Source organism: Micropterus dolomieu, linkage group LG06 (assembly GCF_021292245.1).
Source record: "Micropterus dolomieu isolate WLL.071019.BEF.003 ecotype Adirondacks linkage group LG06, ASM2129224v1, whole genome shotgun sequence".
Classification (NCBI taxonomy): Eukaryota; Metazoa; Chordata; class Actinopteri; order Centrarchiformes; family Centrarchidae; genus Micropterus; species Micropterus dolomieu.
Genome location: NC_060155.1, coordinates 1,591,747 through 1,616,231, shown reverse-complemented (window position 1 = coordinate 1,616,231; position 24,485 = coordinate 1,591,747). Strand labels below are relative to the sequence as shown.

At 41.5% G+C, this 24,485-nt stretch overlaps 3 protein-coding genes and 1 long non-coding RNA gene across 6 annotated transcripts; 3 read left to right on the top strand and 1 right to left on the bottom strand.

Moving 5' to 3' along the window:
* si:dkey-7l6.3 (zinc finger and SCAN domain-containing protein 10) lies at positions 1–5,068 on the top strand. The gene is made up of 4 exons (XM_046051420.1): positions 1–497; positions 1,228–1,340; positions 2,113–2,236; positions 3,771–5,068. The coding sequence occupies exons 1-4, from the start codon at positions 224–226 to the stop codon at positions 4,589–4,591; spliced, it is 1,332 nt and encodes a 443-aa protein (XP_045907376.1). The 5' UTR covers positions 1–223; the 3' UTR covers positions 4,592–5,068.
* On the bottom strand, positions 3,649–22,705 carry LOC123972147. 3 transcript variants are annotated; one of them, XR_006825367.1, is made up of 9 exons: positions 22,674–22,705; positions 20,671–21,113; positions 19,554–19,634; positions 15,838–15,946; positions 14,934–15,025; positions 11,730–14,324; positions 11,545–11,611; positions 4,918–4,993; positions 3,649–4,503 (listed from the first exon to the last, which is right to left on the bottom strand). It is a non-coding gene; the product is annotated as an uncharacterized LOC123972147 (long non-coding RNA). The 3 variants fall into 3 exon arrangements; XR_006825368.1 differs by lacking the exons at positions 14,934–15,025; positions 15,838–15,946; XR_006825369.1 differs by lacking the exons at positions 14,934–15,025; positions 15,838–15,946 and having other exon boundaries at positions 11,730–12,392.
* Positions 8,086–14,078, top strand: LOC123972145 (Krueppel-like factor 12). The gene is made up of 3 exons (XM_046051419.1): positions 8,086–8,693; positions 10,267–10,327; positions 12,054–14,078. The coding sequence occupies exons 1-3, from the start codon at positions 8,337–8,339 to the stop codon at positions 12,986–12,988; spliced, it is 1,353 nt and encodes a 450-aa protein (XP_045907375.1). The 5' UTR covers positions 8,086–8,336; the 3' UTR covers positions 12,989–14,078.
* On the top strand, positions 18,293–22,506 carry LOC123972143 (zinc finger and SCAN domain-containing protein 22-like). Its single transcript, XM_046051418.1, has 4 exons — positions 18,293–18,763; positions 19,566–19,660; positions 19,736–19,823; positions 20,674–22,506. Exons 1-4 carry the CDS (start codon positions 18,445–18,447, stop codon positions 21,585–21,587), a joined length of 1,416 nt encoding a protein of 471 aa, XP_045907374.1. The 5' UTR covers positions 18,293–18,444; the 3' UTR covers positions 21,588–22,506.
* Positions 22,706–24,485: the final 1,780 nt, after the last annotated feature.

Here is a 24,485-nt window from a genome sequence, read left to right as displayed (position 1 = left end):
CGACACGCGGAGGGGCAGACAACCGACCAACAACAAACAACAACGTTAACCGCAGCAGCATCTCCCCGTTTCTGCTCACGGGTCACTCGCTGCTCGCTTCTAAGGACGAGGTCACCGCGAGGAGCTCACCGGACGTGAACGCGCCGTCTTTGCCATAGATCTTTGCTTATGTTATTATTTAATTCAGGTTTCGGCGTTTGTTGTCGTTTCACGTCCGCCCAACATGACGAGTTACAAGGCGTTTCATTCCCAGTTGACGTCCATCATGGAGGCACTGGCCAAAGCGGCGGTGGCGGAGATCTGCGAGCTGGTGGATGACAGCTACGCCGTGTTGCAGCTGGAGATCACCCGCAGCCACAAGGAGAACGAGGCGCTGAGGAGGAAGCTGGAGCTGATCGAGACCATCATCGCGCGGGGACACCGGGGGAACGCCGCGGTGTTGGATTTCGGCGGGCAAGAGGCGACCGGTGGGGGGCTGATGATGGATTTCACTCTCGGTGAGTTTCGGGGCCTTTTCTTAACAGTCTGTCATTTGCAGTTGGATAACACCGACGATGGTGGCAAGATGTTTACTGCCATGACTGGACTAATGTCTCCGATATCTGCCGTTGTTCCGTATATAGAAAGCTTTACAGCAAACCCCACTGGAAAACTGCTAATACAACATTTCCTTACTAACTGGCAGCAGTGAATTTGTTGATACTCATCTGATATGTTTGTCTCAGTATCATTTCTATATTCGGCATAAACTTCAAACTGCAAGCAGGGTCAACTTTTCCAGTCCTTTGGGCTGTCTTCTGACGCTGGAATCTGGATACAAAGAAGGCAGGTCAGCAGTCAGAGTTCATGGCTCAGAGAGGGGTTCAACAAAACGTACCATTTTAAGTAAACAATGTTCCATATATTCAGAAATATATGCTACAATATTCAGAAAAGGCATTGAGATAACTCAGAACATGTAAGATGACAGAGAAGTACAACAACTTTACAATTGAAAGTTTACTGAAACAAATTCCTGGCATTTCTCACTTTTTAAGAACAAGTTATACTGTCATAACATGGCAAACCACCCTCTGTATTTACTACTGTATACACCGCAATAAAGTGAAACATGGGATCACAGCAGGCAGCTTTACACCCCCCCCCCACTTGAATGTATCAATACCCTTGGTGATCTCCTTCATCCCATATGAGGAACCAATATTATAACTCTTGTTTTTCAACCAGAACGTAACGTACCAACTGGAGTGGGGGCCAAACAGCCAAAAGCAAATCTCAAAAGAAGTGGAAGGTTTCCAATGTTGGAGGCCACAACTGAGCTGACCCCTGCAGCCAAAGAGGTGAGAGGACATGGACAAAGTTAAAAATGTCTTGTTCAACTTCTTGTAATGTAGCCTTTAAGATCTGGAAAGACGACTACTGCCCCCATTCATCATGAGCTGAACTCAAAGATCTAAGACTATGTACACAAAAGGCCTATTTCTCTCAAATACTGTTCACAAATCTGTCAAAATCTGTGTTAGTGAGCACTTCTCCTTTGCCGAGATAATCCATCTACCTCACAGGTGTGTCATATCAAGATGCTGATCAGACAGCATGGGGATTGCACAGGTGTGCCTTAGGCTGGCCACAATAAAAGGCCTTAGGCTGGCCACGATAAGACGGCCTTTGGAGACGGCTTATAGTTAATCAATATTTGAGAGAAATAGGCCTTTTGTGTACATAGAGAAAGTCTTTGATCTTTGAGTTCAGTTCATGATGAATGGGGGCAAAAACAAAAGTGTTGCATTTATAATTTTGTTCAGTGTAATATGACAAGTCATACTCTCAGTAACATACAGTATACCTACCAGCTGTAGTTAGGACATTTATCAGTTTGACCTTGTGTGTTTTAAAACATGAGTTTTGCCATTTTAGTTTATGCATTGTATTTTTTCCTCTAAGTTTGTCTAAATGAGTCACATCTGCTGCCTTCAGTAACTGTATATCTTTTTTGAATGTCATACAACAAGTGACATTTTGGTTGAAAATAAATAGTTAATTGTACTGAACAAAGTTAATGGAATAAAGCCTATTACAGTCATTTGTGTGAACATTGTTTTCCACTCTCAGGATTCTTCGTCAGTAGCTGTAGACGAGCCAAATGATCAGGATGTTGTTCTCATAAAGGAGGAAACCGCGAAAGAGGAGGTGACCGGCTATGACGCCACAGACGAGCTCCTTCTCAACGAGGATGGTAAGAGAGGAAACCCATTGACTCTAATAAACAGTTAACAATCCACAAACTAGGGATGCACCGAATGTTCGGCCACCGAAATTAATCGTCCAAAAATAGCTAGTCGTACCTACATTTGGAGTGCACACGTATTAAAGCCTTTACAGTAAATCCACTGAAACGGACCAGAGTGAGCTGACAGGCAGGTTAGCGACTTTATCCTGTCAGTTTCTGTCTTTACAAAGACAAGTCTTGCAGTATGAGAGGCCTAACTGAGGAGAGAGCTGTGAAGTCTTCATGTTACGTGACATGAGAACCACATACATTATTTATCAAATCAGAATCAGAAGGAGCTTTATTGCCAAGTAGTGTTTTACACATACGAGGAATTTGCTGTGGTGATAAGGTGCTACACGTAGACAAACATACAGTCAACATAAATAAATGTAGAAATATATAAATATGGAATATGAAATTGGGTCATGAATTTAGCGCGAGGATACATATGTGACAATGCCCCTCTTTTCAAAATGAGATGTGTATACAGGATGGATGTTTATACGCTAATGACTGTTGGTCAGACAAAATGAGGCATCACCCAAACATAGATGGACGGATAAACGGGAGGAGGGTGACCCAGGAAGAGAATCAACAGGTCCCGATAAAGACATAACGGGTCTCGTTTAGAGCTGCAACAATTAGTCAATTAATCGATTAGTTGTCAACAATTGGCGACTATTTTGGTAATCCATTAATCATTTTTAGCCATTTTTTCCAGCTTCTCAAATGGGAATATTTCCTGATTTTGTTGCTCCTCTATTACAGTAAACTGAAGCTCTTTGGGTTGTGAACAAAACCGGACATTTGAGGACGTCGTCTTGTTCTCATCAACATTTTTCACCATTCTCTGACATTATTTTATGGCCTAGATTAACAGAGAAAATGGTCGGCAGATTTTTCGATAAAGAAAATCAGTAGTTGCAGCTTTACTAATTATTTACAACATCAACTTGCTGCAGTCCGGTCAAATGCACCAACATGTGTGCACCAGGTGTAGCATTTACCTTGTAGCACTGTGCTCATCAAACTGCAGTTTGCTGGTGGTGACAAGAGGAGAAACAGCAGTTTGATTGTCACAAAGCTGTGTTTGAAGACAGAAGATTAGCCATAAAAGCAAAAGTAGACAATGTTTCTACAAGGAAACACAGGCCGTCATGACCAGCGGTCTAAAATGGCACTTTTGTGAACAGGCCTTTTCACACTGCTGACTTTACTGTTTCTTCTGTTGAGATTAGACAGTAAAATACAATGTTTATCACTGGAAGTTGTTTTTAGCACTTCTATTTATGTGTTTGTCTGTCAATCTATAATAAAGGACGGACATGTTGACAACAAACACTCGAGACAGGCTGCAGTTGCCATTGTTTCTTTTTTAGTGCATACGTTTTATTTAAAAATAGACATTTTGACAGTAGTTTTTGTCACACTAGTCTTTGTCTTGAAGTCACTGCTTCTGTATTTGACACTGGGTGTTTGTTGGTGTGTTTGTGTGAAGGAACGGAGGTGCAGCTGTCAGATACAGATGACAGTGACGAAGGACCCTCTGGGATGGTGGTCTCCACCTCAGGGGCCGACGTGAGGCTGTGGGATCAGAACAGTAATGGACCGTCTGAGCGAGTCGAGCATCAACAATCCCACAGTGCACTGGGGTCTCCTGGGTCTCCAGGCCCTGCAGGGGGCGCTGAGAGAAATTCTTCAGATGTGGTGTTTGACTTGGCCTCAGAGTCGGACTGTGAAGCTCCGTCTGCAGTCCAGACAAGGAAGCCGTTTATGTTTGGCTCTGGAACAAGTCCCACCCCCCTGCCTGGGACCTCTGAGCTGAAGCGGGGCGCGTCTCTGATCAACTCCCTCCCCTATGACACAGAGCTGGATCTGTGCTCTTCATGGACCAGTCAGAGCCTGCCGAGCATGGTGCCCGTCCCCCACCGGCCAACACTCCTGGACAAAGTCTCTGACCTGAATGCTGCAAGTTTCCCCTTAGCACTCGGTCTCGGGGGATCCAGACTGGACCCGCTGGACCTTAACAGGTACTGCAGGGACAGGCGCTTCGTCTGCAGCTACTGCGGGAAATGCTTCACGTCGTCACGGAGCCTGGAGACGCACGTGCGTGTTCACACGGGCGAGCGTCCGTACAGCTGTGCTCAGTGCGGGAAGCGTTTCACGCAGTCGGGACACCTGAAGACGCACCAGAGTGTTCACACCGGAGAGCGGCCGTTCGCCTGCGAGCACTGTGGGAAAAGATTTGCCGGCAAGCAGAACCTGAGGATCCATCAGCAGAAACACCACGCAGCAGAGCAGAGTGCCGCTCCCGTTTAACTCAAGAGGAAGTATGTCACACAAGCACTGTCAAGGCTGAACACTGGCGTGACCAGCTGAAACATATGCACTCATGGTACAGTAAGGCGCAGAGGAGATCTAAACTGTGATAGACCAGAACCATATGCTGTTAATTTAAATTAATCTTTTTTACGCTGAGGGCCTTTTTAAAGATGTTTCTAGAAAAATGGGTGCTTTTACAAAAACTGATCGATAAACTGTTTTAATTCTGTCAGGCTTACGTATTTTTGACCATCTGAACTGCCTTGGTAGATGCCCGAGACAAAACAAAATGGGACTACGACCTGATCCAGATCAATTCTTACCTCAAATATAGTGGGCCATTTTGGGTCCACTTCAGTACTTTAGGATCGAGCAATGACTTCCTGGTGACAGTGATTCCTGTAGAGAGTCAACAAGCATGTGAACGTTTATTGGTTGGTGTAAATCTTGGATTAAAATTGTGCAATCTTGGAAGGACAGTTTGTTTCATTCAGTGTTTACACTGCTTACATTGTAAAGTACACACTCAAATACAACTTTACAGACCAGAATAAGCCAGAGGAGACTGAATCTCCATGCAAGAAACCAGTCAAAAGTGAGTTTGCATTCAAATATTGCTGAAACAGTCGACCAAAAAATTATAGCTCAGTAAAAAAGATGAACAGTGACTCGTTCCATCTTCTCAACTGTTAATGTTTGCTGCTTTTCTCTGTTTTAAATCTTTGTAAACTGAATCTGTTTGGATTTTAGACAGACAGAACAAGACATCTGAAGATCTTTAGCACTGTTTGTCCATTTTAATCAGCCAATATGAGTTAATTGCAGATATTTTGGCCATGTCAATATATTAAATACTTTGTCCACCTGAGACACGTTTATTGTTACGCTGTAAAATTTCCTGCTTGCTGCATGTGTTGCCCCCAATTCTTTAACAGACATTTAACACTGATCTAAAAAGTTTGAAATGAATATTGATTTTTTTTTTTTCTCTCAAATGTGTGTCTTCCTCAAATGGGCAAGATGGAATTTATTTTATTTTACTATAAACTGCCAAACTAACCAATAATGAAAACGATCCTTAATTGCAGCCCTACATCATTTGTGGCAAAAAGCAACTCACCAGTCACAATGAGAGGGTGACAAGGGAGTGGATTTTCACTCCTGTCCAATCCCCAATATAAAATGATTTGGTTTTAAATCAGAAACTAGTGTACGTAAGAACGGCATATTTATAGATAAAAACTGATCTGTGATTCTCGTCCTGCCCGCTCTCATTCAATAGTCAAATTGACTCATCCCGCAGGAATCCTAATCAACCTGTTTGAAAACCGACTGCAGTAAGCCTGTATGTATTTTATGATACTTCCCAGGCCCATAGGTGTAGTGTCACTTTCATCAAGGGGCATTCACTGTCAGTGGGAATGACCACCCAGCAGTGATTCACACCCGCTTTTGTAAGACTGCTTGCCAAGTTTAGAGGTTTCATTTTCACTGGAGCCACCTGAGGTACAACTGTGCTGCTGTCGGGCCCTCAGGACCTCAGGCTGTGTGTGTCCTCCTGTCCATCTGTGTTGGACTGTTCTCTGCCCCCTGCACACAATGCCCAGCAAAATTCCCAAACAAATGTGTTTTGCACAATAGAAGCACAGAAAACCAGCAGCTGACTGGAATTGCTGGTTCAACTGGTTTCAAACAAATCCACTCACACTGAATGGCAGGACGTTCAACAGGGACCTTCATACTAGAAGCTGACACTTTTTTTGGGAATCCTGTGTGTCAAATTTGCAATATGAATACATGCTATTTTCTTCTTTTTCAATAACGGGATGCAACATTCTTCCCGCTTTTGGTACAGAGACAAGATTTTTTTTTTCTGTCTATTGCACTTTTTCTTGCTGTCCAGTGACAACCATGTATCTCCAGATGTGGATCAGCTGGAAAATGCTTCGTCACAAATCCGAAAACAGGCTGTTCTGACTGTTTAGAGATACGTGGTTCTCACAGGACAGCAACACTACTAACAAATGATGATCTTATAGAATATGTAGCATTGCTGTAGGTTAAACCCAACAGTATGTAAAGGAGTAAAGATGAGCTCAGCCTTAAACATCTACATTACATATTCATTTAGCTGAAGCTTTTATCCAAAGCAACCTACAATTGCTATACATGTCAGGGGTCACCCGCCTCTGGAGTGGGGAATTGAACCCTGGTCTAACCCCGAGTCAAATGCAACACACATTAATACAGCATCCAGAACCATCCATTAATCCAGGAACACTGACCGGAACATTTTACTGCACTGTGAATATTTTTACTTTAAGTACATTTTGCTGACAACTTATACATACTTTTACTCAAGTATGGTTTTGAGTGCAGGACTTGCAGTGTGTCACAGTGAGACATTAGAAGGGGCGTGGGCGTGGCATATCATCGTGGTGTAGACCCTGAAAAAGTCTGCAGTTTTTAATGATTAATTTAATAAGAAGAAGAATCTGTTTCAGAAACAACATGGCTGCAGGGTAACTTCCTGACTCCCTGCACAACTACAAAGATACAAAGTCTTCACTCAAATCAAGAAATTATTCAAGATGGCAAACTGCCATCTCTTGCCACTTGCTTAAATTATGTTTGTTTATTGTAATGTGATTACTTTTGTCAAAATTCTGCAGCACTGTGACAGATTTAACAAAATATACTGTATTCCACTCAAAGCGCTTTTACACTACATCTGCATTCATCAGTCACACACATTCATACACTGAGCCTAACTAACATTCACACTCATCCATACACATACATCCGTATCCGCCAGGGGCAAATCGGGGTTCAGTATCTTGCCCAAGGACACTTCGACACGCAACCAGGGGGAGCCAGGGATTGAACCGCCAACCTTCCGATTAACGGCCAACCCGCTCTACCTCCTGAGCCACAGCTGCCCCGACACAGCCGATGTATTCATATCATATCTTGGAGTGTATCAATGGTAGAAGAATCTAAACATGAAATGGAAAGCAGTTTGCAGTGTTTTACTGATATGATTTGTTTAACTGTTTAATTTGTATCTACCTATTAGCATTCTATTTTAAATAAATCAATTAATATACACATCAATTCTATCTGCATATTCTATTTTTTGATTTCTTTTAAAAACATTTTTTATTTATTCTGTTAATCTATTTTATTTGATTTCTTATCTATATATTTTCAATCTTATTACTTATCTATTCATTCTCTTGTATCTAACTTAACGTAAATCTGTTTATTTTTAACATGGTTTTGTTCTACTTTTATCAACTTTTATTCCTTTACCTATTTCTTTTCTTTAAACATTTACTTACTCTGCTTATTATTGTATTTGTACTATCTGCCTAATCTATTTTGATCACTTATTTTGATCTTCTAATCAAGTCAAATTTGATCTTTAATCTATTTATTGTAGTTGGTGTTTCGGTCCTTGCTCCCGTTTGTCACAATTACAGGCTCTTATTCTGAAGTCAGCCGTGTTATTCCGGAAGTGTGAATCGGAAGGAAGTAGAAAAACATTTCTCTGTGGTAGTCAGCGACGGGCTTTGACAACCGCTAATAAACACAGAAGTAGTGGTCAGTTAGAAAAAGGTCCGAACATATTTAGGCAGCGGCTCCCTTACCGACGTAACCGTGCACTTCAGACCGTGTTGGAGCTCCCTGTTGTCCGCCAGGACGTGTTTCAGTACGGTCCGGTTTCCTCTCGAGCCGCGGGATGGCCGTTTTAACGAGCAAAGCTCTTCACGAGCAGCTGTCCGTCATTATGGGCGCGTTGACTAAAGCGGCGGTGGCGGAAATCTGTGAGGTGGTGGATGAAGGTTACGCGGTGCTGCAGATGGAGATCACCCGGAGCCACAAGGAGAACGAGGACCTGAAGAAGAAGCTGCACCTCATCGAGTCCATAGTGGTTCGGGGGAGCGGCGCAGGGAAGGCCACAGTAACGGAGGTCGCACCGGCCGCGGACGGCGCACAGCAGGCGGAAACACCGCAGCAGCAGCAGCAGCGGGACAGTGACGAAGGAGCTGCCGCTCCCGGAGGAGACGGAGGAGCGGCTGTGGTGCTGCGGCAGGAGGTAAACACACAGCCGGCCTGCCTTCATGCTGGCATCCGTCCACATTTTGATCATCATAGAAACTGATTTACGACTAGGTCATATTAGCTTATTTTACAGATGAAGTGCTTAGTCCACTAATCTCTGATCTTGAGGTTATTTATTGGTTTATTTAACAGAGACAGCACATCTTAATTGACATCGCTGTGAATGCGTCAGTTAGCCTGAAGGCTGTTTTTCACCTGTAGTCCTTGGACAGATTCCAAACAAGAAGATTAAATTACAAAAGATATTCAGATGCAGAGCAATAGTGGACAATTTGTTACTATTTTGATAGTTATAGTTATGTAATCGTTAGAGCCACTTGTCAAGTAAAAATGCTAATGTTTTCTGCTACCTGTTACTCAAACATAAGCATTCTTAAGCGTTTTCTCTGTTTCATTTCTTTGTAAACTGAATTAGGGTTGCAATTACAAATCAGTGCCTAAATAAGTTAATATATTGTGAAATGTTAGATAATTAAAATGTAATCTTTTTTACCCACATAAATGAACAATCTGTCCAACACCTCATTTTAATTAAGGAGCTCTAAAGGTCAAAGATGATAGTTTTTTGTAAGATGGTAAATTGATCTCTTTCCTTTTCATTATAAAAAGTTTTGAACTTATTATGTAAAAACATTGATACAGACATCATTCCCACAATAACAGAATTTGTTTTCACAACATAAAACTTTCCTCAAGTTTTTTTACTCAAGATGGAAATATAAAGAATTTTTGGACTTAATGGCCACCATGCCTTTAGCTTCTGCCTTAATAATGATAAAAGTCACTGCATCCTATTATATTTTACTGTTAGGCCTTAAGGATATACATCAAATATTGCACATGCTGAGACCATACATGGTTGCAATTATATTTCGTCCCATATAATCTCCAGATCGGAAGTTAATCATCTCCTTATCTCTGCTGCAAACCTCTGCGCAGGATCTGTGCACGCTGACAGGGGTGTTGATCCCTTATCTCAAAATTACCATTTTTTAATCTCCATCTCGTTACCGTGGGCTGAGGGTCTTATTTCGGTGATAAACGTGTTAATTATCTTGTTACCTTGAAAAAACCAAAAGTTTTTTTTAGATAATGTGAAAATTTAAATGGAGATTAAGATAATGGGATTAAAACACTCAAGTTGCCCTACAAAAGAACAGATGTGGAAGATAATCTCAGTCAGTCACACAGAAGTCCTATTAACATTTGTACAGTTTTAGTAAATCACTTGGCTGCTGCTTGATCTTAAGCAACCGTTGGAACTTAATCCAGTGTTACAACCATCCTTGATATACTTTTTAATTATTTTCTCATTAAAACTTCAATTAACTTCATATGAATCAGCCAATCAGGACTCAAGGGAGATTTTATCTTAATTAGTTTGCATGTTATCGACTTTCTCAGGTTTACTTATATAAATTCAATCTGTTTTTATTGTTTACCTAATTGTAATTTGTTTACATGTTAACAATTGAATTTAAATTCTTTAGTCTGATTTCTCTTGTGGTCGTATGACTGTATTCATTTTTAAATGAAATCTTTTCCAGCTTCCAGACGTGGTGTTGATCAAAGATGAAGACTCAGACAGTAACGACACCTTTGAGGAAGGTGAGTGTAAACGAGCTCTGGGTCAGAAACCAAAGTGGGGTCACTAGATAACGTCCTCGCTGGGTTAACCTTAAAGTCAGCTACATGCTGGATAAACTGATTGTGCTAACTTGTGACAGTGCTTTTAACGTTGTAAAATCCTGTCAAGTATTGACTATGCCTAAACCTTCAAACTCATTGACCTGTTACTTAAGTTGAACTTTCACAATATTTCATCTTCTCCCCCTGTACCCGTAGAAACAAACTCCCATCAGCACTGCTGTATTTTTAAAGAATAAATGTGTTTCAAAATTAAAAAGTATTACTTATCAATTTGTGCTACCCCCATGCTTTACAAATGTGAACTCAAACACGCCACATATTTGAACTTTGGAACCTAAAAACGGGGTCATGAGCCTTAAAAACCCTGACCCAGGCAACATCTGTCAGGCCACCAATGTTATTCTTTTATTCCACACTGACTGAAAACTGACGTGTTTCGTTCAAGTATGCTCTTTGCTCAACACTGAAAACATAAGGCCTGGCTAAACAGTATAGACACTAAAAAGCTTAGTTTAATCATGTGGAGTTAGTGTTTTAATGCAGCAGGCAGTGATTTACTGTTTTATATAACCCAAGAACACGAATCATTATTAATGTGTTTCAGTGGTGTCATTTTAATCATTTGGACACCTGTCTTAAGAATTATTCAGTGTTTACATTCATAAAAGCCTGGCTTAGATGTACATAAACAGGAAGGTGGATATAGTCACAGTGATCTCACCTGTTGGTTTATGGACTATTGTTTTGAAGCCTTGAGTTTGGCATTTTGGCCGTCGCTATGTCGGTTTTTGGGAATCCGGTTTGACTTTATTTGGACTATAAGGTGGAAGTTCACATTAACTGTGATATTAATTAGGATGCCAATTTTGGCAAGCGACAAACAGGCTTAAAACAAAATGTACTTACTAGAAAAATGAACAGCAGAATCCTAATAAGCATTTTTCAGTGGCTTGTTAAATGTACACAGTGCAGTGGATTCGAGTTGCCTCTATCCTGATTGACAGGTTGCCATGGTAGTGACTTGTCAATCACAAGGTTGCCCCTCCCTAAAGCATCCCCTGCTTTATGGTGTATTTTACTCTAAATGGGATCATAATTTACTAAATGAACATTACAGTATGTATCAGTGTTTGGGAAGATGTGTTAATGTATTGTCTCGTGTGTGTCAGTGTTACCTTTAAATTCCATTCTTCTGCCTTTCTTGGCCAGGTCTTCCTTAAATGATTCTCAGTGGGCTTCTTCCTGGTTAAATAAATGGTCAAATTTAAAACAAAAAAAACAAACAAACACCATGCTGTGTTGAATAAGACTTGAAACTAGCGATGGAGACTATAAACTCATTAGGAAAGTGTTTACTTACGTAATAAATCAGGTGAGAAGTAGCTTCATTTTCTCAGACTTCTAAACAATCTGACCCCCTGCTGGCCAAAGAATGCAGGTTTAAGGCACTTCTGCATGTGCTACACTTTTCAAACTTGGATTTGCGCTTGTATTCAGCCCAGTCCTTGTCTTTGCTGAGCTATTATTACACAGTGAGTCACATCACCTAAACACTCCCAGTTCATAGTAGCGATTCATATCTGGTCACACTCGACTTGGTGACTCGCAACCAGGATGTGACTGCAGAGCACTGGCAATGCATTTTTTTCCCCAGCTATGTGATGTATTTTGTTTTTTCCTTCAGATAACAAAACACCTGCTGATGGAGGGACGGCTGCAGCCAGAGAGGGCGCCACGTCGAGTCCGATCAGCCGGAGTATGAAGAGACACTGGCCGGGAAGCGAAGACACTGAGAGGAAGACATCTGAGCAGCTCACACTGAAAACCTCCAAAGTGAGTGCAGGGACACAGAAGAAGAGCTTGTCCGTCTACACGCTGGACTCTCCTCGCAGTGAGCCGGGCTGCTCCGGACAGCTTGGCGGTGATGAGATGGAGGCCGGCGAGTCGGTTTGTTCCTACTCCTCTCAGATGGACCCGGACGTCCAGCTGGTTCACCAGGAGTGCTCGCTGGTCCCGCCTAGCGCTAACAGACAAACAGCGTATTTTGGTAACAGCGCTCTGATGGAGGCACAGTCACCTACAAACAGAGCAGAACTAGACCTCAGCCTGACGTGGACCAAGCAGTCGAAAAGTCAGATGACTTTTGCTCAGTTTCACCAAAGCGAAAACGTGGACGGCGACGCTTTTGGGATCAAGCTGATCAGCGTCTCAGGCTCGACTTCCACAGACTGCCAGCTGTCTGAAAGCAGCAACTCTGCGTTTGAGTACGATGACGGCGACATGATGAACTTTGCCCTCTACAGGGATCAGTCAGGTCGATCTCAGCTGTGTAACGGGCAGCCGAACGCCGGCGCACGGGGGAAGCGCTTTGTGTGTTCCATCTGCAACAGGACGTACGCCACGTCTCAGAACCTGGAAGTTCACATGCGGATCCACACGGGCGAGAGGCCGTTCAGTTGCAGCCAGTGCGGCAAGAAGTTCACCCAGTCAGCTCATCTGAAGTCGCACCTGAGCGTTCACTCCGGAGAGCGGCCGTACGCCTGCACACTCTGCTCCAGGAGCTTCATCGTCAAATATAGCCTCAAATTACACATGAAGAAATGTCACCCCAACGTCTGAGAGTGGATGAGCGGGGGTTTCGTTCCAAAATGTTCTGTAAATATCCAGTTTTAAAAGGAAAAAAAGTTAAAGTTTTCTAAAGGTGCAGAAGGCAAATTGAGTTTATTTATCAGTCTATTAATCAGTTAATTTCTTGTTTTCTGGGGGGCATTTTTGCCTTTATTTGATACTGACAGCTTAAGAGATACAGGAAAGGCATGAGAGAGAGGGGATGACATGCAGCAAAGGGCCACGGCTTGGAATATAAACAGAGGACTCAGGGTTATCCCAGGTGAGCTAACAGGGCACCCAGTCAGTTAATGAATGACAGAAAATTCATCAGCAACTATTTTGATAATTGAGTTATAGTAAAGTCATCCAAGGAAGGTTAAAATCAAGGGTAACTGGATGTGGTTGAAGACACTAGAAGAGGTTTTGCTGGATGAGAGGCCAAACATCTTCAAGTATGGAGGACATTTTTATGGGGATTGTTCAGCCTTTTGTGCTTTTACAATGCATTACAGCATCTCATTTAATGAAATAGGAGATGCCTGATTTTGGTATGAGACCTAAAATTTGCTTTGTCTCTGCTCTTAAAGTCTGTAGTGTAGCCTAAAGCTCAGAAACCATTTAGTCGTGTAGAAAGTCACAGTTCGTTTGTGTCATTCTTGGTTAATAAAACAAATGATTAAATTGTTTTGTACCAGTTATTACCTTTTTATAAAAAAAATTTAAAAACAAGAGAAGTCAAAGGGTTGTTTACACAGGATAAGATGATAATTGTTAACAGGTTGTTTTCTTGTGATGCGGTCATGTTATGATGCTACCATGATGTTGTGTTCCTTGATGTTATATAATCATTTGAGCAGATACTGATCGGATTCATAAAAACTCAGTTTTTCATCACTGTTAAAAGGCTAACAGACACAAAATGGCCATAAAGAGAATATTCAAAACTGCTTTTTTAAGACCCCCTCCTAACATGTACTTAATCATATTGTCTGCTTGAAACATGTGTGATGTTTTTTGTTTTCCATAGCAAAATGTGTTTCCTCATTAAAATCCTTAAGGTCTCCACACCTTGCTCATTAAAAACTCCAGAATCTATAAATATGCAAATTTTGTTGATTTCTGAAGTTTCCCTGCTGGACACAAGATGTCTCCTACATCACTGTAAATCCCACTCTTGGTGTAAGTGCACTGGCAATGCCACATTTCTACATCACTTATCCATCCATCCATCTTCATCCACTTATCTGGGGTCGGGTCGCGGGTACATCACTTGTATAAATTGCAAATGAATGAAAGGAGCCTGATGATGTCAAATCAGTCTGCACAGTGAAGCTTAAACATCCAACTGTAGAACAGGAAGAAACATGTTTGAGTGGACAAGGATTTTAAAGACTTGGGATAACGAAGTAATTCCTCTATAAATTACATTTCATCTCTGGTCGTACAGAATGATGAATTGAAAGCATGAAGAACAACAATGGTCACAATATTAATGAGCCATATTTGGAAATCAGTTCACTGCAGACACCAAATCTAAAGGCCAATTTATACTTCTGCGATCGAATCTACTCCATATGCACCCCATCATCTACGCTGTAGGCTGACACGCACCTCCCTGCAAATCTAACTCCATGTTGCAGCAACGCAGGCCCCAAGAACTGATTGGTCGGCTTGGTAATATCCTGCTACGTAGGAAGGCTGAAGACCTTTCACGTGTCTGACTGGTTATAATAAATAATAATAATAATAATAATAATAATCTGTCAGTGAGACAGATGTGGGTTGGTTTATTGTAAAAAGAAAGTGTTAAGCAAAAAAAAAACTCAAATTCTTTGCTTCTAGCTCCTCCAATGACAATATTTGCTGTTAGACCGCTAGAAAAGTGATGCACTTTCTCACTGGTCCTGCACCCTGAAACTTAACAGCACAAAGGATACTAAAGGTCAGTACCCACCCAGCCACAGCCTGTTCACCCTGCTGCCTTCTGGGCTACAGTCACACCACCAGACTGCAGAGCAGCTTTTGCCCCAAGCTATCAGACTATTTCTGAGGAAAAAAGGAAAAAAAGGCTCTGTAAATCTTAATAAACCATAAAAAATTTTATAATATTTATTATAATTAATAATAAATATTTTATAATTTAGTTTCCATAATATCAGAATAAATTATTTTCTGTTTGTTTTTAAAGGATTTTAATCACTTTTTTGTGCAAAGCATCTTGCAGAAATGTTGAAAATGGCCTGTCCCCTAGTATGATTTTTCTACTTCTACCTGCTATAGAGGCCAAAAAAGTCAAACTATCATACAAAAACTTAAACCTTGTCAACCATATAAAGCCTCAGGTGTTGTCTCATGAAGGGGTTTTATTCTTAATATGTGTAAAATATTGCAAAAAACAATTTAGTCGGGTCCCCATGTTGTTGTCAACCCTGTTACTTTTAATCAAAACACCCCTTTAAAGCTGATGGACTGTTCCAAAAGTTGCATAATTTCCAGGAAGTGACATCACTTGCCTTTTTATGAAGTTTATGGTAAAAGACAAGTAATTGTCACCTCCTTTAATGGATTTTTGTTGAGTTACGTAATGTCTCACTGAGGGGACGAGCTCAGTGTGTCAACCCTGTTACCACAAAAACATGTTAAAAAGTTATTTGTTTGAAATTTTAAATGTACATAACATTTAACCCTCATGGTGATCATGAATGATCACCCTGTGATGTCATGACATTTACCACAAGGCTAGTAGTGGCTGGCAAAGCTTTTCATCAAGCTTTTGTGTGTTGTCCTGGAATTTATCATATCAGTGAGTCTAACATATAATTTTCATCACACTGTACATGAACATATACTTTTCTTACCCAAAAAGCGTTAATCGAGGGCAACTGGACTTGGTTGAAGATGTTTCACCTCTCATCCAAGGGGCTTCTTCAGTTCTATTACTGGTGGGGAGTCCCGGGTATTTTACCTCTGTGGGGTCATAATCAAAGTCATTGGTGGTTAGTGCTGCTGGCTATTGTAACAACAGTAGTTGTTGGAATTTTCACTCCAACAATCTCCTGGAAAAGAGATGAAGGACAGCGTTATATGTAGGGGATAACTTTGGTAGACATCCTCCTTTCTTGAGAAATCAGTTTCTCTACTTTGAAGTAGATAGTCTCTTTCAAACTATCTGTCCTCTCTATCCAAAATATGTATGTTGTCTTTCAAAGAGTGTCCCTTATTCTCCAGGTTTAGGTAAACCTTCCTGTGTTGAGCCATATGTTTTATTAATGTTTGTTTGGTTTCCCCAATATACAAATCTGTGCATTCCTCACTGCATTAGACAGCATACGCTATGTTGCTTTTCTTGTGTTTGGGGTGGGGTCTTTCAGGTGGTTTCTTTCTTAGTGTGTTGCTGGACACAGGGATGTGGTGTTTGTTGAAAATCCTCTTGAGTTTCTCTGACACTCCTGACAGGTATGGAATGACGATGTAGAATTTTATTCCTCTTTTCTTCACCAACCACAGTATTAGAGTTCTTCTTGGATCTTGTGGCTGTTTTCACAAGGGTCCAGTTAGAGTATCCACAATGACATTCATCCTTTTGTGCTCCTTCTTTTAGGGCCCTTGTTGGTATGTTGCATCTTGTTGGATTATCAACTTGGTGGTGCAGTTTTGACAACTCCTTGCTTCTGCTCTAGTGTGTGGTGATAGTATTAAGTAAGTACTCGTCTGTGTGTGTGGGTTTCCTGTATACTCCAATGTGGAGGTTCCTGTCCTCTTCAATGTGTATGGCACACTCCAAAAAAGCCATCTTTCACAAGAGGTAAAGACAAGAGGGAAAAATGCAACAACATTATGATTCCATTACTGTATTTGGATGGGGAAGACAGATGGTTTAAAAGAGGAGTGAAGGAGGATATTTACACCAGAATAGAGAAACCAGCTCTCAACAGAGAAGGATATATGACACCACTTATCCCCCATATATAATGCTGTTGTTTCATATGTTCCTAGAAGATTGAACAATTGGTCACATTTGGCCTCTTGTGAAAATTCCAAAGACTGTTTACACTTGGCCTCATTTGACAACATGGACCCTAACGACCGTTGTTACAATAGTCAGGATCACCAACCACTAATTGGTATCAATGACTTTGATCATGACCCCATAGAGGTAAAAATACCTGGAACTCCCCACCAGTCATTTAGAACTGAAGACGCCCCTTGGATGAGTGGTGAAAAATCTTCAACTAAGTCCAGCTGCCCTCTATTCAACCCTTCTCGGCTAAGAAAAGTATATTTTTTATGTACCCACAGGCCAAACTATTTCATTTTTCACATTTATTTGCAGTGTAATTTTAATATGCTTAAATTAAACAATTGACTCAATTGAATTAAGTTAAATCTGTAGTATCATCATAAAGTTGTATAATCATTTATGCTAAAACCTCTCAACAAATCTGTCTCCAAAATACTCTAATTAGTTATGTTGAATTAAAAGTTTAAGAATGTCCCATTTTAACTCCATTACACCCATGACTGTAACTTAAACAAGCAGTATAACCAATACGGTAACTTTTGTCAACCCTGTTACTGATGTGTCAGCCCTGTTACTTGTATAATATTCTAATATAATTTGAAAAATATAAATTAAATAGGAAATTAAATATAAATTTAAATAAAATTGTGAATTCAACTAATGGTATAAGTTAAGTAGAAGAGACCAGTAATACACTCAAAAAAATTGGGATATTATTACTTAGTTTTCATAACTTTTTCTTAACAGAATAAGTTGTAACCGTATTAATTGTAAATGAATGTATTCATAAACTAGTCAATATTCCCACTTTAACACTCTTATTGTAACAAGTGGTGTAATCTTTCATAGCATTTCATATCTGTTCTAAATATGGTTTTAAAACCTTTTCAAACAGTAACTGATATGTCGGTAACAGGGTTGACGAAACACATACATGCAAGTTGATTATGTGAAAAAAAATTTTTAAAAGTAAGATGGCCTGAGATGGCACGGCACATTTTTCTTAGAGCTAAGGATCTACTTCATCCAAAAAGGGACTTTTCTATGTTAATGTATATTGTCTGCTATGTAGCAGAAGGGCGTTACAAACTTATTTTCACTATATAATCTGTTGTATTAAATAATAAATACCTACCTAGCCTATTTATCGATAAAGTCAATCAAATGCGCTGTGTGTTTGAGGTTAAACTGGATCATGGTGAAGGTGCTGAAATAATTTTGAAAATACCTCAGATAATGTAAACTTTGCACATGCGCATTCTGGGTTGTCTTGTTGGGTTGTTTTTTTTTATCACTTCCTGGTTTGTCTCGGGACTGTTTACATCAGGTGAAATCTATATCCTGATAAACGGAGAGAGCGCGTGCGTTTCTGCTTTTGTCCCCTGCCAGGACGCAGTGATCTGGATTGTTCTGTTTCAACACACGCACGCGGTAGATTAAAAACATGTCCCCGGCCGCTGCCTTCCACGCGCAGCTCGCCTCCATCATGGAGGTGCTGGCCAACACGGCGGTGGCGGAGATCTGCGAGCTCGTAGACAGCGGTTACTCGGTGCTGCAGCTGGAGATCTCGCGGAGCCGCAAAGAGAACGAGGTGCTGCGGAGAAAACTGCGGCTCATGGAGCTCCGAACTGCCCGCGCGACCGCCTTGCGAGCCGCGGCCACCGCAAGCGGCACCGCGCTGCTGCACGCGAGCGGCCGCGCTCGAGCTCATCTGCCTTCTCATCACCCTGGCAACGAGCCGAGGAGGAACGGCACACCTGGAGGTAAGTTAATTTTATAGTACAGGCTATTACAGTGAATAGCAGAAGACGTGAACGTGACGTGAAGGGCGTGTGTTGTGTTTACTGAACATCTGGTAAACTGCAAACCCTGCGGCTTGATCCATACAGCGCAACAATGGGATCTCAGAACTTTACTAGGGTGGTTATTTTTCACACCTAACCAAGTCGCCAAACAATGTTAGCTAACATTTTAAGGTTTAAAGCCGCGAGAGAATTTAGAATAATATCAAAAGGTGCGAAAATAAAACTATTAATAGTCAGCTTTGTCAGTTCTCTTGAAACAAGACAAAAACACTCAACTCAAGGTCTGTTTAGTGCTTTCTAGCTTTCCCCCCGAGTTTTCGAGCACATCTCATAACCAGCAGATGAAGTTTGCTCAGTAGACATGGAGATTGCTCTTGATCTTCTTCAGTATCAAGGTTCAAACTTCGTTTGCTGAGGAAGACCTTGAGATGTGCTTGAAAGCTCTGAAAATATAATTATCTTTGCCCAAATTTCACTCCACTACAGTACACTGCATACTATAAGCACAGCTATGTACTAATTAGCTGCAAAGAACATGCTATACGAAATTAGTTCAATTCATTGTTGTCAAGACATGTTTAAGATGTTTTTAGCATCAATACAGATGAGAATCTTTTTGTTTGACAGTCTTCAGGATGAAGTTGTCAATCAATACTATTCATCAACAGAATTTAAAAAACAAATTGATAAACAGCTGTTTTGTAAATTGAGCACCTAACTTGCTGTAAATGATCCATAACTTCATTACTTATGCCTGCAGGTCAGGTGTCTTTGTCCAGAGCGTCCAACCCGGAGACTCTGCGGTGTGGAGACAATCTGTCCTCAGACTCTAGACAAGACACAACACAAGGGACAGTGAGTAGAGGAGAAATGATAGCAGGATTTGATGTCCTCCCTCAGTCCTTCAGTTTTATTCTCCTCTGATTACAGGCTGCTGCAGGTGAGTCGACCAAACCGACGACCACAGTGATCAAAGTGGAGGACAACGATGAGTCTTGGTCCCAATCTGAGCCGGAGAGTAAGTACAGTTTTAGTAAATAAAAAGGGCATGTACACTTTAACATTACTGACAAACTTCAGCAAAGTTTACTTAACACTGTACATTCAAAGCTATGCAGGTGTACCAGTCAGCTGGACTAGAGGCCGTCATGGGTTTGTCTATTAGTGTCCGAGAACTGATCTGGGACACGAGTCAGGCTGGGTCCAGATTAGAGCTAAAAGTTATTAAACTGGATGACAGAAATTACATTGTTTACATAAATGCCAATAAGTCACTGGTTCCAAGTTCTTGAATGTGAATATATGCTTTATGCTTGTCTTTATTTACAGTAACCTGAATATCTGTGGGCAAGCTCTGGGAAGTTGTTTTGTTTTTTTCTTTCTCACTGGCTCATTATGGATCAGGTCTCAAAGTTTGGACCTGTGAAGACCTCTAATGTGGACTGGATAAAGTGGGGGATGTGGTCCCCTTTTGGTTTATTTTGTTAACTGGTGGCTGACCTTTGGCTAAGCTACAGTCTGGCCCTTGCGTGGCACCTAGTAGTGGACCATCCCCAGGCCATCAGTCAATGTGGCATGTGGGGTAGATCTGGGCAATAATGCCGAAGTAATAATTACGTATGTGTTTTCGGCTTCCACAATTAAGCTTTTGGGTTAAATACTTTGGATGTTGAATGTCTGCTCTGGAAGTTTAAAAGTTGTTAAGTATACAGGAAAAATGAAGGCAGTTTTCTGATCATTTAAAAAAAGTCCGTCTTCAAATAAAGTAATACCTTTGGGTACCATTTCAACTGCAGGCCAAATTACTGCTAAAATTCTGCTAATATGTACATAAAGTTGGGTGTGATTCTGTTTTTCTTTCCTACCAGGAGATTTCTGTCGTGTTGTTGATGGACAGTCGATGGAGACAGAAGCCCCTCCGCCACTGACCAAACAGGAAGAAGCAGACGAAGGCGACAGTTCAGCTCGGTCGTGGGTGAGTGGGGAAGTCAGCTCCACCACCATGTCCATCCAAAAAACCCTGAACGCCAGCCAGAGGTCAGAAACCAGCAGTTATGACTGCCTGATGTACGAGCCACAGCTCCAACATGGCTCCCACAGTACCCAGAATCCTTTGAGTGAGGATCCCGGCTGCTCGTATGTGTTGAACACCAGTGTGAGTGTTTCAGCTGCGTCTGATTCAGGCGGCAGCAGCTTCCCTTTCACAGTCAGTGAGGAAACTCTGTCGGCAGCAGAGCACCAGCAGCCTGCAGGTTTCCAGAGCAGCCAGCAGAGGGCGCCATTACCTGCAGATGAGCCGCAGCTCCCCCTAAGGAAAGACATGACAGAAAGGCAAAATGCTTTCATCAGAAGGGACAGGTGGAGACATCACGATGGCGTCAACAGGGCCTCCAGTCACAGCAGGGAGGACAGCGGGGGGAAGGCATTTGTCTGTAACTGCTGCGGTAAAACTCTGGCCTGCCTGAAGAACCTGAAGACCCACATGAGGGTCCACACAGGTGAGAAGCCCTTCGTCTGTGCGCTCTGCGGCAAACGCTTCTCCGACTCCAGCAACCTGAAACGCCACCAGAGCGTCCACACTGGAGAGAAACGCTATGGCTGCGTGCACTGTGGGAAACGCTTCGCCCAGTCAGGATCCCTGAAGGTCCACATGACCGTCCACACGGACTGCAAACAGTTCAGGTGCTCTTTCTGCGGCAAAACCTTCATCTCCGGCAGCCACCTGCGCCGCCATATCACTGTGCATGGAGGAGAGAAACGATTCGCTCCAGAGTTTCAGTAGTTACAACTAATCGACTGACAAATCTTGTTTCAGAGTGAGACAAAGCAGGCAACTGCACTGGGGCCCCCTGTCCCAGTTTTACTGCAAGTCAGTTGGTTTTGATGACTTGTAAGAAAATTTGCATGACTAAATTACAAATCTATATTGTGATAGGTGCTCTAGGTCAAAGTCTAGTTTTAAGAGCTTGATTATTTCAGTTTATATTGCGTTCACATGGTGCATATTCCTCAATTCAGTTACCACCACCAGACAACCTGGGGCCAAGTGTTTCTCCAGCAGAGGACTACTATAATGAAGCTGTCACGGGATGTCTGCGGTTTGTTCTGGACTGGAGGCGACAGAGAACATGGACAATGTGTGACTTTATTGATTCTCTCATCTGTCAAGTCTTCCCTTCCCCACCCCCCAAACTATAAAATGTCCAAAAAGTGAATCACAAGTTCTGAGAGGGGAGGTCTTAAAATGGTATTGTTTTGTCCATCTGAAACCCAAAGATACATTTATTCTTACACATGAGAAAGACAAATAAGTCAGCCCTTACTATATACACACACCCTTTTGTTTGGCATCTTTTGGCAACAACTTTTTTAATTTTCTTTGTCGATCTACTCAGAAGATGGTGGTGTTAGGGAGGCCCCTTACTCACAGTTTCATCACCCTCTGAGTGTTGCATCCTTTTTTTCCCCTCTGTTTTAGGGAAAACAAACCAACTGTATTGTTGCTGAGGTGTTGATTTGGCTCAGCTGACATTTTTGTGGACAGAATTTGTTGTTTTGTACTGTGTCACTTCCTCTTCGCAAATGCAGTTTTCCACATGGCGTCTTGATCTGAGACGTGTTCTCTGCCACATGACATCATTCTGGCCTGTGAGTAACTCTGCAAGTCGACTACTGTTGCCTTATAAAAACATGGTAAATCAGTTTAAGTTTGAAGTTTGATTTTTCAGTTTGAGATTGAGATGTGACTCCGGCTGTGTCCCAGAGCGAAATCAGGTTGCTGAAAACAAGTTGATCTTCTAAATTGTAAATGTTTTCACATCAGTTGAAGGATTATGTGCTGCTCAATGTGTTGCAGATATTCACTCACCTCATGTCCAACCAACAATCTGCAGGTTTGAGCTGATCTGTTCTGCAGGTGATTTCACTGATGACTTCCTGCCCTGCTACATCAGTGGGAGGAGTCATAGGTGGGTGTGAAAACCTGCAGGCTGTTCGGATGATCAGCAACATTTTTAAGATACAGTGGTCAGTACTGTTACCTCACAGCACAAAGGTTGTGGGTTCAAACCCCGGTTGCCCCGGCCTTTCTATGTGGAGTTTGCATGTTCTCCCCATGTCTGCGTGGGTTCTCTCCGGGTGCTCCGGCTTCCTCCCACCATCCAGACATGCAGGCTAGGTTAATTGGTGTCTCCAAAATTTTCCTTTGGTGTGAGTGGTTATTTGTCTGTGTGGCCCTGCAATGGACTGGCGACCTGTCCAGGGTGTACCCCGCCTTTCGCCCAGCTGGGATTGGCTCCACCCCCCCGCGACCCTGTACGCAGGATAAGCGGTTGACGATGGATGAATGGATTTCACCAGACCATGAGTACTCTTTACATTCAACAGCTCAAAATTGAAAAGATAACCCTCCAGTAGCATAGAGTGTTGCTGCTGAAATCCATAATGTATGACATTTTCAACCCACCATCTGTTTTTGTTTTGCTGACTCCACCATGTTTGAAAAATAATCTGCATGTGTTTGTCTGAAGGTGAAGAGTTATATCTGCGACTTTTCTCCAAGAAGCTGTTTGTACAGTATTTCTCTTAAACGCTGTTTAAACAGAACATCTGTTGTGTTTACATTTTGTGATACAGCCAATAACTTTTTATGATCATCATGTCATTTTGTAATAAAAGAAGTATCTGTATCGCAAGAACCTTTTCATTCATCATTTATCCCCCAAAAATGACTGCGCAAGTACCTGAAGAAGACTGACACAGCATTATTAAAATAACATATTTAGAGTCTTGGATGGAAAGAGACACACTTTGGAGAGTTTAATTACTGTAAAACGACACCTGTCCCTTTTACTGGCCTGGTTTTTCTAGAAGTTCTTTGCATGTACAAAACCTCTTAAAGCCCACCTGGTTGCCTTTTTGAGCTACTTCTAAGCTGCTTAGAGCCCAAATACAAATATAAATGTTGAAATGTTGTCAGTGTCAACATGCTACACACCTTTAAATTTGATTCTTCACAATTCAATTGTTCAGTTTATTTTATGGAAACCATTAGCACCAAAGTCTAATTTATTCAGGTTTACTGGCATGGTAAAGAGAGATGAAAAAATGTGTGTCCATTCCTGTAATCTGTATAGATCCACCGATCAAAAGAATCTAAATGATTTTGAATAAAAATGAATCCAAGTTGAAATAACTACAGTAACCTTTGACTTTAATCCTGTACTCTCCATCTCTTTCTCTCTTTCTCTGTGCTTGAGGTTGGCCTAGATGTGCTGTCTCTCAGAGCTTGATCAAATTAATGATTTATTATTGATGTGTTATCCTACTGATTGGAATAAATAGTTTAATAGTGTTACCATCTTTGCTGAACAAGAGTTATAGACCTTAGAGCCGCCTGTCCCAAATATAGGCAGGGTGAGTTCAGGGATTGAAGCAAATAACAGCCCGGGCTATTAACATAAAAGTTTTATGGGGAAAAATTTAAATGGTTAATGATTTTAGTTTAACTGAAGGTTTACAGTCTTTCTCCTCTTTTGGATTCCTCTTAAACGGTCAGTTCAAAATCTAATTACAAAAATCACGTTTTTTTTTACCTCCTGTACCCCTGCTGGTATCCACCCATACAAAGCATTAAACTTGCATTAAAAAATAATGATACTTCAAAAAACATCCCTCACAA